At 36.7% G+C, this 18102-nt stretch overlaps 1 protein-coding gene across 1 annotated transcript in view; it reads left to right on the top strand.

Moving 5' to 3' along the window:
* LOC124114066 (DNA excision repair protein ERCC-6-like) overlaps positions 1 to 18102 on the top strand; it is a 63423-nt gene that overhangs the window by 26073 nt on the left and 19248 nt on the right. Inside the window, exons 13-14 of the mRNA XM_046474607.2 lie at positions 6434 to 6482; positions 7002 to 7191. Of these exons, the coding sequence (XP_046330563.2) occupies positions 6434 to 6482; positions 7002 to 7191 (239 nt within the window). The remainder of the gene's footprint in view (positions 1 to 6433; positions 6483 to 7001; positions 7192 to 18102) is intronic.

An 18102-nucleotide genomic window follows, 5' to 3' on the forward strand; every position in this document is an offset into this window, starting at 1 on the left:
ATAACTTAATTTTCGAGGTCATCATGTCGGTTGCAGAAATACGAATATTCGGGTTAATCTGACGTGTCATGTTATAAAATTTGCAGGAAACAATTAATGACTTATAAATATTCACTAATCCTAATTTCAAGCGTTTTGGTTGAATATTTACGATATACAAAAATAAACAACCCGTGTCATGATGCTAGCAGACGTCCTAAAATCAAACATGGCGCGCTTCGCTCGACCTCCGCATATCTTACTGCTATTTTAACATCAACAAAGTTTACATTGCCTTTAAAAATATAACTTGGCGAAAGTTGACGATCTTCTCAATCGAAGAATGTTTTATTTGTCATATTCCAATAAATATGACGAGAGAAAAATGAAAATAAAGATCGTGAATTCTGACAGCACTATTTCAATAAGTGCATAGGTCACCGGATGTGATGTCACAGACAGGGGTAGTCTGCTGATAAGCTTTCGAAACAAAACAATTACAGTAAATTTTGAAATAGTTCGCCTATCACATACAGCAAAACCATAAGTCGATACACAGTATCAGTAATCGCCACTAACATGAAATAAAAATGTGACTTTGACGATATAATTCGCGTATTAGTTAATCCGTTTGACCTTGCATGCTCCCGTGACCCGGAAACGGTAGACGATAAATCAACATGCCACATGCAAGTTTCTCGGTATCTTTTATTTGAACTTCTGTTGATATTTAAGAATCACCATTCAATGTTGTGAATATAAATGGGACATGATTCATATTTCTGCGATGTAAACGCTGATAAGTTTCACTACAACAAGTGTATCCCACGTAATACGTCTATGGATATCGTCGATCAGCAAGATCACCCTCTTCAACAGGTGCGCGAAAATGGGCTTGACAAAACATGTTTCAAAATAACATCCCCGCGTTGCTGAATATGATAGGGTATATATAAGCAATAAAATGCTACGTACATATTTTCGGTGTTAGTTCCACATTACATTTAGGATAGCTTTCCTTTCGGGAATACATTCATAGATTCTAGCATGATTTTAGAACAGTTACACGAAGGATTTCTAAATTTATTCCAAAAATATGAAGACCACCATGATGGCGTATTGATGATGATTTGTAATTGTTTAATTATTTACAGCTGTTTACAGGTTTTAAAATTTTAAGTTATATTTAAAATAGTTATTTTTCCCACAATGATGGTGTGTGGGGACAGTAAATATTAGTCTTTGCATCAGCACAGTGTAACTGATCAAACTTCAATTATTATCTTTAGTTTAAACATATTTATTCAACAATTATTATCTTGCACTCTGAAAATCAACTATGTGAATAAGTAACTCTCTGATGTCATCATTTTAATTTTAGTATTCCATGAATAATGAATAAATCAGATCCTTAACATATACATACTAAACTCATATGGACATTAATCTTGTGCATTATGTGGTTTGTTTCCAAATAAAACAATTCTAAAATAAAATTTAATAGGAATTAATTTAATTTAATAACAGTAACAGTACTTGTAACAGTACATGACATTTTTGTTTGTTTAATCACAAGAACCATGGTGGCACATGAGCTGGTAAGTTTGCCACAGGTTTCTTAGAAAATGCTATCTCAGTCTTCTGGTTGGAATGAAAAGAAACATGCCTGTGTACATGTTTACCCTTGCCAGATGTATTTTTTCCAGTCAGCCAATCCATTACTTTTGTTCACCTTATGTGGTCTATTTTATACATACAGGTACTGCTTCCAACCTGTTTTTTCTTTGTATGCAATCACAGTATCACAACTTCCTCAGCTGGTGTGTATAAAAGTTCCCCTGTCATCATGAAAAAAGAATTATAAAGGAAAGTCATATTTTCATTCAAAAACATCTGTCTTTCCTTGAATACTCTTTGTCTAAGTGCCAGAAATGTCAGTGTCATAAAAAAATTAAAAACAGATTTTCATAAGGACTTTTCTTAGGTAGACCTAGATCTAAGTCAAACCATGTGACAAGTTAGGTAGAATTATAACCTTATAAGCCCTCATTTCTGAGGTGTCCATATTTTAAACATTTTTAGGACTAAATGTGATCTGTGTAGATCTGCCTGTTTTGTTATGTAAAACAAATTCTTGTCTTAAAAAATGAGAAAAGGAATCATTCAGACGATTTTTTTTTATCCCATTGATTCACGAAAATCAGTTGAAATGTACAGTGGTGACTTTTGTACCCAAAATTTCTAGTAATTTGTTACCCAAATGGGTATGTGATTTTGTAGATCAACCTAGAATTATTTCAAAGATATACATTAATTTGGTGTCTTAAACTTAACATATCACTTTCCTATCAAAACAATTCATTCTAACTTAGGTTTAACCAACTTAACTGGCCTCTCCTTCAGTGACAAGACGTCAATTTTCTCTCAAAACTAAACAATCAATTTCAAGGATCACAGTCATAATCATATTTGGAACTTGATGAAATATTTTATTGTGTGTTCTGTTCATCTACATGAAAACATAAATATAATTATAGATCTATTTTCTTATTTTCTTAGGTACAAATTCACAAAGTATTTTGGGTACAATTTAATTTGTTTTGGGTACAAAATCACATATATAGGAGCCTAGAATCTATATATATTTACACTAGCCTACCTCGTTGTGTACCAAAATTTTATCGGTTCAGAGGACGGGATGTTCTCAGAAAGTTTTCAACAACATCTTTAATATTTAAATTGTTCTTTTTGTAATGTTAGACCTATAACAATATTATGTTATTATTATGGCATATCAATACGTTGTATCGCTCTCCGTTGCGTCCGTTTTTAGAAAATATTTTAAAATTAATATCATCGAGCGTGAAATGCATTACGGTTTCGGATTTAGACTTGCACATTTGATGGCGACAATCACGAAGAAATATGAAACAAATAGGAGTAAAGACTGCTCTCCAGATCAATAAATAGTAAAGAGTTGACGAAAAATAGTAAATTATGTATTTTCTTTTGAATTTGAATCTATTTCGGAATTTCTTTATGATAGCTTACCAACTTTTGCATATTTCATTATTTTGCTTCCATGTGTCACATGCGGTACGTGCTTCCGGTTTCAGAAATCATAGCTAAAATTGCAAGTATTTTGATTATTTCTCATAAAATGCATTATTTTGCTATTGAATGGTTTACCTAGAATGTATATCAGTTCAGATTTTGCGTATCATCCAATATTTGTCATTTTTCGCAGTGTTTGTCGACTTTGTTCAACTCAACAAATCGCGAGTTAGGCCACGCCCAAACGTATCACTGACGTTTGTCAGCTGTTTGTCGGCTTGTCAATGTGTCGGAAAGTTTATCAAACGAAATCATTTCCAAACTCTTTAAAAATGAAATTCTTTTTACAAAGATTTATACATACGTGTCAATAATTCTAGAAAATTAAGTTAGATGTAACAAAATGATTGTAATAGTCTAACGGGATAACTATGCATGTGGAGTTGTTTGTTTACCGCCGTTGCCATGATAGTACAAGTTTCATCCAATCGATGATGTTACGATTCAGATTGTTTTTGTTTACAATTAGTTACACCGAAAGTTGCTAATTTTTAGAAATTAAGGAACATGAGTGTTTTCCTTTCGCCAGCAAACAAAAAATTATGATCGAATAGGAAAAATGATGAAATTATAAAGAAAATATCGGACTGCATGCCGCTCAACGTGAAGTGCCAAAAGTCAACAATGGCCGTTTCTGGTAGTTGTGTGCCGAGAAGTTTGGCCGAAACATTTTTAACTCGCGATATTTTCTTTTTGAGGTAAATAAATGACTGAACGTTTTGATATTGAGCAAGCTGAGGATTTATGCATGTCATACGTAATTTAAATGTTACGCAAAGCCTTCTTGGTAAATAGATATGGCGAGTTTTATTTTGGGGTGTTGTTATGCTATTCGCCTGTCGAATGGGTTCGACATCAGATGCACGGGGATGGACACCTCTGTCGAATGGGTTCGACGTTAGCGTGCAGAGCTTTAAGGATTGGAGAGATCTTGTACATTTTGTAATGATGAATTTACACCAATTTGGATCAACTTGTCCATGTGAAGTGTGGCCTGACGTATGAGATATTCCTGCTGTGTACCAGTTTGTGTGAATGACTCGGTTAATCTCGACTCTTATATAGTATCATGCAGTCAGATTAAACTCATTTTTCAGCATAACAAAACAAATTATTACCCATGGTCAATGCAAAAACAAGGACCCGTGTACATGACCCCTGAGGTGATCTGACTTGACCGTGGCCACCGACTGCCAGGTGTCAGGTCCAAGGGTCCTCGTTTTCACATATTGACCTCGTAGAGTAATCATTCGTATTGTTGATCTAATGTTCACATTAAAGTTAATGAAGCCACTGTCCACTGTTTCATTACTTAGCTGTGAACCGTTAAATGTAAGTATACCAGACACCGCTGTTAGTATAGCAGACGAGTTCTATTCTTAAAAGAGGTGTAATAATAAAAATAAGGTTTGTTAAATCAATAATACATTAATTGGTACATGGCAGGCATTTTCATGTACTATCAGGTCAAATATGCCACCACTGTAAAATGTCATAAAATGAATGAGAGTAATTAAATGAATTACACACTGCTCAATCAATCCAGAAATCTGAAAGCATAAAACTAAAACTACATTCATTCTAGTAGGGGGACGGTTTACCGATTTATTTATTTTTACTTCTCAATACCATTGAACAGAAAGGGGAAAAGTATCAATTTTTACCTTTGATAAATGTTACACCAAACACTAGTTACTAGTGAAAATGAGTAGTGACAGCGTAAATATTTTCATCCATTGCACCACTGCCAACAAGTGTGCCAGATATTTGGCCATCCTGTCTATGAAAAACATGGCTTACTCACCACATGCAAGTATCGGATATGTATCAGATCGTGAACAAGGTATTGTGCTACATATTGGTTCGCACAGTTGGTGTACGAGGGGTGTTCATTAAAGATTTCCCCTAACCCACTTCCGATGGACCTAGTGGAATGAAACTTGGCATAGGTATTAGTCTTTCTCCACATAGGAACCACCAAGAGTTACACACTTCTCCCATCATTTATGCAACTATGGAGACCTCGCTTGTAAAAGCCCTCATTTTGCATCTCAAACCAGGACTTGACTTCAGAAATCAGTGTTTCATCATCTGTGAAACGTTTTCCCTTCAAAAATGACTTCATGGTTGGAAAGAGGTGGAAGGTCAGGAGAGTAAGGAGGATGTGGAAGGATTTCATAGCCACAGGACCGTGCTTCTGTCTGGGCAACATGAGTGTTGTGTAATGGAGCATTGTCTTGCAGGAGACGGACACCCTTGGTCAGCATGCCACACCTCTTAAGCTTGATAGCGTCCCGCAATTTCCGCAGCAGTGAAGCATAATAAGCTCCTGTATTTGTGGTACCCTTTGCCAAGAAATCCATCATCACTACTCCGTGCTGGTCCCAAAACACACTGTGAGCATGACCTTGCCTGCAGAGGGTTGGACACGTGCCTTCTTTGGGGGTGGTGACTCCACATGCTTCCATTGCATCGACTGAACTTTAGTCTCAGAATCATAGTGATGGACCCATGTTTCATGCTGGGTCATAAGTCTGTCCAAAAAGTTTGCCTGTTTTTTTTGGCCCATGTCCAAAAGATCCTTTGAGCATTTGACTCGTTCCTGCTTTTGGAAAGGTGTGAGCAACCTGGGAATCCATCGTGCAGACACCTTATGCATGTTCAAATTGTCATGGATGATTTTTTCCACAGACCCTACACTGATCTTGACATCTTGTGCTAACTGGCGAACAGTTAGACATCGGTCTGCCAAAACGGCGGTCTCCACTTGATGGATAGTGTCCTCATCAATGGCTGAATGGGGGCGACCAGGAATGGCAGCTGTTTCCACAGATGTCCGACCACACTTGAACTTGCAATGCCAGTGTTTAACAACGTCATATGATGGGGCATCTTCCCCATAAGTTGCTTTCATTTCATCGAAAGTTTCTTTTGGTGTGCGACCGTTCAAATATAAAAACCTAATCACTGCTCGGTATTCTACTGGCTCCATTGTCACACCCTACTCGATCATAACACCTGTAAAAGTGGTAAGATTAATAGTTCGGTGCTGCAAATTCAGACATAACCCTTAGATACATGTATCATTACACATGTGAAATTTCAACCAAATATGATAACCCTAAGTGGTTTAGGGGAAATCTTTAATGAGTACGGGTTCGATTCCCGACATGGGTACAATGTGTGAACCCATTTCTGGTGTCCCCTGTCGTGATATTGCTGGAATATTGCTAAAAGTGGCGTAAAACCAAACTCACTCACTGGTGTATCGTCCCAACCCTAATTCATTCTGTGAATGATGACCACATGTTTACTGTACAATATTGATCTTGATCTGCAGGTTGGTGGTGTGGGACTGACGCTCACCGCAGCAGACAGGGTGGTCATCTGTGAGTGTTAACAATACAAGTCCATTTGCAATGTGTTTGATGCGCCAGGTTCCAAGTTTCCAGATTCTTTAGACAGCATTTTAGTTGAACAGCATTATCATATAATCATGGTCACATGCTTTAATAAACATACTGACCTCAATGCATGTTGTAAATTATTGATATCATGAGTGTTAGATTGGAATAATGCCCAGTGATGACAAAACGATGTCATGTGTCAATGTTGTTTGTTCGCAAACAGCAGTACTCTGAACTGGTCTAAAGTCCGGTCATTCAGTAAACAGTCATTCCCTCGTAACCTACCATCACACAGAACATTAATTACAAATAACAAGTTACCCTGACGACATCCGATGTAACACTAGGCGCCGCCCACTTGTACAATGTACTGCTATCAATGCATAACAAGTCATTGTTAGTTCTAATTCAATCGTTAGCCTCACATCTTGACCCAAAAATGTGAGTGAATCTTAATGTTTAGTTCCCCGTCATTTTGACCGTGTTCCCACCACTCCCCAGACGACCCCAGCTGGAACCCTGCCACGGATGCGCAGGCAGTGGACCGAGTGTTCCGTATCGGCCAGAACAAGAATGTGGTGGTCTATCGGCTGATCACGTGTGGGTCGGTGGAGGAAAAGATCTACCGCAGACAGATCTTCAAAGACTCCATCACCAGACAGACCACAGGGAACTCCAAAAACCCTTACAGGTACAGTAAACTATGTTTATACCCAACACGCTCATAACGAATTGACAGACCAACTGTTTTGGTGTCCCGTCCCTTAGCTTTATATATGCTGTATATATGCTCATAACAAACTATGGTTATAACGAACTAAAATTAGTGGCCACTTTTCTTTGTAACCGTAGTATACTGTACATCAATGAAGCAATTGCAGTGGTTAGAACCACCACTAATCTGAGAAGATCTAGGAGGTGTGCACTAGTTGGATCATCCATTGCGTAATGATAAATTACCCTGAACATTCGCCGACATGGCTTCATTTCGAGTCACATGACTCGTTCAATAGGAATTCAATTATTTGCCCAGTCCCATCTCTCTATGTTATGTGCCATCTCAGAACATAGCATCAGAGTGCAGCTATAAGCAAAATTTATTAGTCTAATTCGATTTAATATAGTAAGGGCTTTCTCACAGGAGGCAGTGATTTTTAGAAGTTTAGGTCTATACCAGTATTGTGTTCAGTAGAGGCATTATCATTGGTTATTGATTTCAAGCTCATGAGCAAGGAACTATCCTGCAGTAATAGGAGAAATGGAGCTGGTTCCATACTCCGAACCGAGTTGTGGTATCTGAAGGACAGGCAGTCATTATTTATTTATTTATTTACCAAGGACCCTTCTACTTTCGCCGTAATTTCAAACAAGGCATGCTAAGGTCACAGGCATATACTGACACCATAAAGGTTCAGAGCAGCACCAATAAGATTTATTTATTTATTTATTTATTTATTTATTTATTTATTTATTTATTTAATAAAACATCATAATAGCATAGACACTAATATCACCAAATTAAAACACTTCCACTTCCACATTTTCTACTGGGTATTATCCAGTGGAAACATTGAGATTCAAAATATCAAACTTGGTACAGTGTGACAAGGGGAGCCTGAGAGAAGATGTGGTGTGATGGTTTATATGTAATGAAATTTTAAAGATTCTTAGCATGTCTTAGTAAAGTACAGATTTCCGTATTTCCTTTTGGTTGAGTCCCATCCGGGACAGCTCCCATTGCTGAAAACTATGAATTCACAATGCCATTTAGAAAGTGGTCTAATGTAACGAATGTTATATTTGGGATAATACTTTCTTCGTAAAGTACAGATTCTCATACTTTTTGTAATAAAAAAACCATTGTACAAGACTAGAGACTTGGTTTAGTGAGGGGAGGCTGCTCTCATTTGTATGTTCAAGGGCGTAAGTAGATGATGTGACCACATAAGTGGTGATGCTTCTACATAATGCTTATATAGCATTCCGTCCGTCTGTCCCACTGTCCGAGCTTTTGTACGGCCCATAACTTTTTAACCATGCACCCTAGCTTCACCAAACTTGCTACACACATCTACCACAATGAGTACTTGTGCCTTTTGCTAGTTTGAAGATTCTGCAATTTTTTTTTTGCCGTTTCCATGGAATCATGGTGAAACATAAATTTGGGTAGAGTTTTTGTACCACTATGTTTTTTATCTTTTGTAAGATTCTGAAAGTTCTCTTTTGCAGTTTTCATGATGGAATTTAGAAATTTTGTTGGCTGGTTTTGTATAGCTAATATATTTTCCAAAATTGTTTCCACACATGTAGATCATCATTAGTATCTGTGCTTAGATGGGATTATTAATTTATTGTTCCATTATTTATGTGTTTTTTTATCAACAAATTTTGGTCCTTTTGATAATTCTTCTTATGTAACCCCTCAAACCAATTTATATTTAAATGTGTTCATGGTGATCTACTTCCTCGTAGTGAACACTGGTAACATGGGAGATTTTGGGGGGGAGGGGGTCAATTGTCACTGGAACTCAATCTTAGTTTTTAAAACATTGAAGTTAAAGTCAATCAGAAATATGTCATATTTCATTAATTAACAAACTTGTTACTATTTGTTGTTGACCAGCAGGGGTAGCAGGGGTATGTGAGCTTTGCTCACTTCTTTCTTATTGGTGCTGCTCTGAACCTTTATGGTGTCAGTATATGACTGTGACCTTATCATGCCTTGTTTGAAATTACGGCGGAGGTAAAGGGTCCTTGGTAATTGAAGTTTATCCCTTGATCCAAATACTATAGTAGCAATTTGACCCTACCTGAATGCTGGAATTGCAACTGGTTGGATTGGGACGTAGCAAGAGGATTGTACCCGACATGTCCCCAGCATAAGTAAGTGCTATTGGTGATGTGACAATACCACTGTACAAATCCTGGGAATACACTGGGTTAGTTTGCAGCATCCTGTCCTGAGATCTACCACCTGTCTATCCATTATGTATGTTTTTCTGATGGTCAAGGGCGTAAGTAGATGATGTGACCACATAAGTGGTGATGCTTCAACATAAAATGCTTATTGGTGCTGCTCTGAACCTTTATAACGCCACAAGGCTTGCATTACTACAGCAACAGTACATCATAACCCATTTCCTTCAAGTACAGGAAGTGTCGGTTGTCAGGGGCGATTTCTAAAGTTATCAATGATCCAGTGTTAGTCAACTGGCCACTCATTAGGGAATAGATAGTGAAGTAAGTCACTAAATATAGTTCAAACACTTGTTATGAAAAAAGACTTGGACAAGCATGAGTACATGATGTCAGCATATGCCTGTGGCTGATATTATCCTTATTGTGCCTTGTTTGAAATTACGGCGGTAAGTAAAAGGGTCCTTGGTAATTGAAGTTTATCCCTTGATCCAAATACTATAGTAGCAAAACTCTTTGACCCCAGCTGAATGCTGGAATTGCAACAGCTTATATGTACTGGTTGGATTGGGTCAATATTAATGATTAGTAGGACGTAGCAAGGGGATTGTACCCGTCATGTCCCCAGCATAAGTAAGTGCTATTGGTGATGTGACAATACCACTGTACAAATCCTGGGAATACACTGGGTTAGTTTGCTGCATCCTGTCCTGAGATCTATCACCTGTCTATGTATGTTTTTCTGATGTCCAGGTATGATTGGGTATTAAGACCAAGCTGTTCCATAGCTAAGTGTAGCCTGGATAACTCTATAATGACAGCATATATAAGTGCTATTGATGTGACCGCTGTACAAATCCCAGAATCCACTGGGATAATATGCAGTCCTAATACCTTCCAAAAATCAGGTCACTAATGTCTTTCTGATGCTAGACAAAATTGGGCTAAGTGTTTGGATTTAAGGGGGAGAATATGCTTCTGAAACTACTGGTGAAGGATGTATAGTAATATTGATATGTGTACAGTGAATACAGACCAGTTGTTTACAATGGTGAGCTCCAGAAAGGGACAGTATCTTCATATAATTAAAATATGGCTGTGGTGCATTGGAGAATCGACTGGTGAGAATCGACTCCAGAGAAAGGTATTCAGCAACCCATGCTTGCCGTAAAAGGTGGTTGTGCTTGTCGTAAGAGGCGACTAACGGGATCAGGTGGTCAGGCTCGATGAGTGCAACAAACAAAGCAATGGAGAATCATATGAACCATAAAAAAGTGGAATGTTTGCAAGGATTGTAATGGGGAATTACTGAAGATTTACTAAGTCCCTATTATATGCATCAAGCAGCAACCTGGGGGGATATTACCCGACATGTCCCCAGCATAAGTAAGTGCTATTGGTGAGGTGACAATACCACTGTACAAATCCTGGGAATAGGTGGGTGAGGATAGCAGCCCTGTTCAGGGGCTCCCTTCAATGACCATGATGATGCAATGGGGAATCACAGCAGCAGGTGTGCTGCTATAGTCTTGTGATGATGTAATCATCTGCTGAGAATTGATATTTAAGATTGATGTCCAGCTCTGACAATGAGTTCATTATGGAAAACCTGAGCACTAGCTACATTAGGATGGTTTATCACTGAACAGGCAATAGGGCTGTAGCAACATCATAATACATAACAAATGATAATTAATTTTACCGATGTGATTTGCACGAAGGATGAAAGGACTACAAAAATGTTCATCATCTTTGCTGATGATGTGAGACAGCGTGTTTCAGATGCATAACCCAGAACACATTTCCACATTTCAAGATGTGAAAAAAAGATGTTTGTAAATACAGAATTATGATATGAGTGTACAGTATAGCCTGTAGACGGGCCGATGCATGTCCCCAGCATAGGTAAGTGCTATCTGTTATTTCACAACAGCACTGTACAGATACAAGGGATATGCTGAGCCATTAGACTTCCTCTACACAGAAAAAAAAAATCACTTAATAATCTTTGCAAATATAATTATGAAAATGGACCATGTGGTAAGTTTCCAGGCCCCTCCCCAGCATTCGTAAGTGCTAATTTCACCATGTCAACCAGTACATTACAAATACCTGGGACGATCAGGGAAAAATTGGTTGCAATTTCATTCTGACCATTTCCAACAAAAAGGTTTAGATTCTTAAATGTAAATGATGATTTTTAGAAGACGGGTCCCTAGCAACAATAAGTGCTACTTGATATCATGCAAGCACAAAATTGTTCCCAGGAACCTGCCCCCATTGTACAGCGCAGTCCTGGATGATGCAGCAGACAAGATCCCCAGCATCAGTAAGTGCTAGTTGGCAGTATCACCAGCACAGACAGATTCTAGGAAACTTGCTCACTTACACAGATTCACATCTGTAAAATGTATTACACAATTTTTATCTGGTTATCAAAAAGTACAACTAACATGTTTGTTAAATAAAATCTATAAAATTATTTCACAACAATTTTACAAACAAATGTTAGTTCTATATATTTGATGATTTACTCAGCAAGGCAGTAATTCTGCTTGGAAATACTAACAGTGTCATAACATTTTTCACAACCTTTAAACTCACGATCCCACTGGGCTCCCTCCCCCCGGCCAGGTAAGTAACTAAGTAATCATACCATGTCCTTGGCAGGTCATTAACACCTGGCCTATTGTGTAATTAAGATGCCCCAATTAAGAGGAACAAAGGCCAGCATCAGTCAAAGTAGTATTTGCACACCTCGTCTCACCTGGCATCAAATTGGTGCAGGAGGTAATTTACCTGTCACAATAAGATACCTGGGAGTCAGGCGGCCATGTCACAATATTGTTCCACCTTTGGTATGGTTTGGGACACACCTGGGCAAGGCACCCCCTAGGCCAGGGAGAGAAGGACAGCATTGCATCTGTTGGTGAATTGAGGAATGTAATAATAAATAACTAAGGGATATACACCATAATCTGAAAAAAACATTATAGCCACAATCCACTCATTTATGCCCTTATTTACTTTCCGCCTTAGCAAGTTTGGCTGACCTGTCCCTCTATTGATTTCCATAGTGGGGTAGGTATGGATGGACATCTAGAGATAAGGTACATAATATCATAGAAACTTTTTGACCGGAGACTTTTCGGTTTGGTGATTGAAATGCTATGTGAATATGTCTTAGACCCGAGCCCGGCATTTACAAGTGCTAGTTGTATGTCTGACTGGCACAGTGTAGATACAGGCTAAGAGCTAGACCAGATGACAACCAGCCATGTAGGTAGGGAATACAGAGTCATGGTGTTTGGAGCGTAGACAGTCTCCTGGCATCAAATTGGTGCAGGAAGAACACCTGGCACTCAAGCTGATCCCGGGGGCCGACAACGCTCATGTTTCCAAGACCAGTAGGCACATCCAAGTTGATGTTGATGGTTCCTTGCGTCTACTCTCTGGCATCAAATTGGTGCAGGAGAAGTTAAACCTGTCACCAAGAAGATTCCAGGGCAGATGCAAGGAAGGAACAGGGGCTGCCATTTGCAGCAGCGTCATGGTGACTGTGACTGGGGGTATAGTTGTAAGGATACATGAGGCAAATACTAGCCAGTGCCCAGTTTGCTTGAACATTATTAAATAGTTCCGGGTGTTATTTGGTTTACCTCAGATATGAGAAGCCTTTATACAGTCAAACACTGTAAGGGACCTATGCAAATGCTTCAAGTTAGAGGTTTGACACATTACATACTAAGGAATACACCATGCTTATACTTCGAGGGACCATAATGTTAAAACATAAAAGTTAGACACAACAGAGTTCTACTACATTATATCATTTACTGACAGTTGGCACCTTTGCCAACAGATGACCCTGTACAGATACACTGAACTGCAATTAGGAATATTTGACTTACCTGTGGCTGGTTCCTGTCCATGTGTGTGGTATGAGAGCCGGTTGCAAGTGTGACTAAAAAACAATTTCAGGCCCATATATACAACTCCCATGGCACCCTGAGTAATGCCAAACACTGCTTTCCACAATCTGCTTAGACATATGCATCCAAGTAGGCAACAATAGCTGCAAATTGCTATCACAATGGCTAGTCATTCATAACACAGACTGGCTATACAAAAGGCAATTTGCTCATTGCTTGTTTCAACTCGACCAGCCCCTGAAAACAATAGCATAACAAGGCTTAATCCCCTATATGTGTAATGCTCAATTGACTGGGGTGTGACAGGTCCCCTAATTGACAGTTAGGACCGCCCCTTTCCATTTGCTTGATTGTGATTGGCTGATGGAATAGGGTCTGGTTCTTGATTGGTTCATGTCAGTTGATGTTGTGATTTGACAGAGAATTGAGAATTTGGGTGACATTTTCAAGTGAATTCTGTAATTTAGGTTGTTTGTTTGTCATTTTATTTTTTTTAAAAGCTGGATGAATTTTTGTATGGATGTCAAATAAAAAGCTTTTAGTGTCAATTATGTGTGTAGCATTTTAATTTGGATGATACTATGTCCAGATTCTATGTCTTGAAATATTTTTAAGTTATGTTTTACAATATTGATCAGAAAATAACAAAACAATGATGTAAAAATAAACAAAAGCTGAAAAAGGCCAATGAATACATTCAGTTTAACATTTATATATATATGTAATGTTTCAGTATACCCTTGTCGTCATACGGGTATGTGTTAAATTAAATAGGCTTTATGATAAATGTTGGTGTGTAAGTTTAAATAAACATAATTGTGAATCTCTGATATATGGACCAGAATCAGATTTATATTTAAGTTATATATGGCACCAAACACCTGACTCTTGATGACCACTAACATTGTTAATGCTGCCTGCATAAAATTCTTGGAATTAATGTAGGATGTGATTTACTTAAAGGCAATAAACACATTATGCATTTTATTATCTGTATTGTCCATTAAATATTTGATTATGAATTTGTTTTGTAATCACAAGGCACAAAGATTTTCTATTTATGTAAAAAAGTTTGGCCACAAGAAAATTGGAAGAATATCATAAATGTAACTTTAACTTCTGTTGTGGCCATACTGTTTTTACCTTAACTCAGTTAACATTCCCTGAATCCAATTATTTAACAAAAGTTCTGCATGATTACTTAAAACCTTTGTAATAATATACCTTTCTAATCAACAGACAAATTACCCTGAATCGAAATTTAATATATATTTTTTAATGAACCATCTGTAAAATTGTATCTTTACAACTGAGCTAAATTTTGGTGTTTATATTTTATTTATATTTAAGTTATATATGGCACCAAACACCTGACTCTTGATGACCACTAACATTGTTAATGCTATCTGCTATGAACATATTTGCAAGAACAGGTTCTTTTGCATGTTTTATTTATATTCATGAACATTATTATTGTTCAATTTATATATTTAGATATATTATATTTATTTTCCAGGTCAAAACACCAAAATTTAGCTCAGTTGTAAAGATACAATTTTACAGATGGTTCATTAAAAAATATATATTAAATTTCGATTCAGGGTAATTTGTCTGTTGATTAGAAAGGTATATTATTACAAAGGTTTTAAGTAATCATGCAGAACTTTTGTTAAATAATTGGATTCAGGGAATGTTAACTGAGTTAAGGTAAAAACAGTATGGCCACAACAGAAGTTAAAGTTACATTTTTGATATTCTTCCAATTTTCTTGTGGCCAAACTTTTCTACATAAATAGAAAATCTTTGTGCCTTGTGATTACAAAACAAATTCATAATCAAATATTTAATGGACAATACAGATAATAAAATGCATAATGTGTTTATTGCCTTTAAGTAAATCACATCCTACATTAATTCCAAGAATTTTATGCAGGCAGCTGTAATAGGATAGGAGAAATACAATCTCCTTGTGGTACCCCACAAGGCCATGTGGTTTTCTGTCAAGGTGCTTCATGGAGCAATAAACATGTCATGCAAGGGTCACCTCATTATCTGTAATTAGCCAACTTGTGTTTGATTTTTGATTAAGAACTTGTCTATAGTTCTTTGTTGTATACTTATATGGTAAGATTTATCTAAAAGAGAGATATGGGAATGTGTAAATCCTAGTGTAAATTGTGCAGTGTGATTCAATGGGATTAAGGCTGATGCAAACACTGAACTTGCTTGTTCTTATTTGTAGTCTTCGGCCATGGCTGTGTCATATAATTTTCCATTGTTTATTTTGTCTGTCTGAGGTAATAATATTTGTTTCTCTTGAAGTGCACGTAGTTAGCCCTAAAGGGCAAATGTTAATGATTTTTTAGAAATATTGTATTTGAATTCTTGGAGTTTAAACAGATTCATCTTATGCAAAGAATAAATCTTCGGGATATTATGTCACAAAGTGGTATTAAGATCACTTTGTGTCGACATGCGAACACTTGGTGTCATCACTGATCTTCAGTTATCCATTCCCTTAATTTTCACCACTATATTGCCATTTACGCCCAATGGTATCTGTTTTGGCAGATAATCAAGACTGATTTATCTCAGGCATTGATGTTTCATATTTATAGGAAAAAAAGCAACATACTGTTTAAACTATATATTTCCCTCATATTAATACAGGAAAGGGGAATAGTACGCAGACAACTAATGTCCAAATAATAACTTCTCTCCATTATAACGCATAACCAATATACATATATACAAAAGAAAAATTGCAGCAAGCCTGTGGTTAAGTTTTCTGTTTTATATCATTGTAAAATGAACATAGCGTCGGTGTTATCTTGACGTGGCTTTTGAATCTGAAGTCAATGCAGATGTGATTATCATATGGATTTAAACATTCTGTGACTGTATCACTTGCTTGATAAATGTAAGTGCAACCTTACCAATACATTAAACTGAAACAATAAGAGGACTTAATAAATACATTTGTCAATATTGTCATAACAAGTCATCATTTTTAGTTGAGATTTTGAGAGTTTGAAACATTTTGATGCATGAAATTTTTTTTTCTTTTTTTCTTTTATATCAGTATTTTATAAACAATGAGCATTAATGACATTAACCATTTTTTGTATCAATTATATAAAGGCCATTTCATTAGTATCTATTACAGTGTGATATATAGTAAATACTGGAATGTCTTTCCATATACCTTATAGTAAGGTGTACCTGTTTCTTGAATTCTTCATGAAAATGTATAACCAACATGGACATTCGTAAATCAGTCAGCAACTTTATTGCCAAGAGCAAAGGATTTAAAGTGTAAATAAAGTAAAATAACTTGGTATGAAATATTATTTTTGAAACTGCAATATCTCGCTCCAAGACGCCTATTATACCTATTGGTTGTCGATTTCAATTTATCCATTGTTCATTTAATTATGTTCAGCATTAATGTTTATTTACCAGCTCTTGTAAATTGTTTTCTCAGCGTGGTATTTACATACCAATTCAGATTTCATTTACGGAAAATAATATGTTTAAATTGTATAGGAAAAGTTATAAATATTTTACAGCGCTGAAAAATTTGTAACAAATTGCTTTTATATATAACCTAATGATATGTTGTATTTTGTCCAGTAACTTAGAAAAAGTTATTGGATGTGAAAGTAGACACAATTTATGGATAACAAGTTCTTTACAACTGTAAAGGCGACGTTTCGGTATAGATCCTTATACCGTAGTCAAGCAAAACTGTTTTGCTTGACAACGTTATAATATCTATACCAAAATGTTGCCTTAAAATTTTTTAAGAAGTTGTTATCCATAAATTGTGTCTTCTTTGTCATCCATCAACTTCTAAGTAATGGCTGTCAAACAATTCAAGTTATGGGATTTAAAACAACCCGTAACTCTGTGGCTGAAACAGTGTCAAACACAACTCGCAGACATGTACAGAAAAAAGATGGAGAAAGAGTTTTTAGCTGGGAAAATTCGGGTTACAAGTTAAACTGTTTTGAGCTGTCAACTTGTCCATGCATGTACTTGAGTTGTGTATAGCTGTCATGGCTAATTGCTTCTTTGTCTCCAGGTTGCAGTGGGCCATATGCTAATTACTTCCATTGTTTCTATCATCCAGGTCCTAATTACTTTCAAAACAAGCTGGACCATTGAACTTGCAGCAGTTTCTGTGTTGCCATCTTTGTCCACTTTAGAAGTAACTGTATATATCTTTGATGTTTTTGTAAATATCTCACGTTGCCATTTAGCAACTAGTTGCTATCAGAGCTGTCTCTTTCTTTAATGGATCATCAAATAAATGACTATTGTCACCAGTAATGACGGTATTGTTAAAGTTGAATGTCTGACAGACAGGGACGTGTATTGCATGCAGGGGGATATAATTAGCTGAATATGTATTATTATGAAAAACTGAAGACAATTTGATGACAGTTACTTTGTTATTCGCTTTCTGGATTAAGCTCGAAATGACACTGGTAGAAACTAACATTTTTAGTCCACTAATCCTTATAATGATAACATATAGCAAAACCCTTAAAATGGGCAAATTTCTACTAGTCCTTATGATACCTTAACTATTGGGCAATTTGGCAAGGACTACAGGACTAGTGCCAATTTCTAACATTGAATGATATATTGAAAAATATGATTACGATATTTTTGGCTCATTTTTACCTTCGCTTACAGAACTAGGGGTCCAGGCGACCCCTAATAATTACTTTCAAGCGTCCCCACAGGAA

This window comes from Haliotis rufescens, unplaced genomic scaffold, assembly GCF_023055435.1.
Source record: "Haliotis rufescens isolate VD_foot unplaced genomic scaffold, xgHalRufe1.0.p SCAF_15, whole genome shotgun sequence".
NCBI classification, from domain to species: domain Eukaryota; kingdom Metazoa; phylum Mollusca; class Gastropoda; order Lepetellida; family Haliotidae; genus Haliotis; species Haliotis rufescens.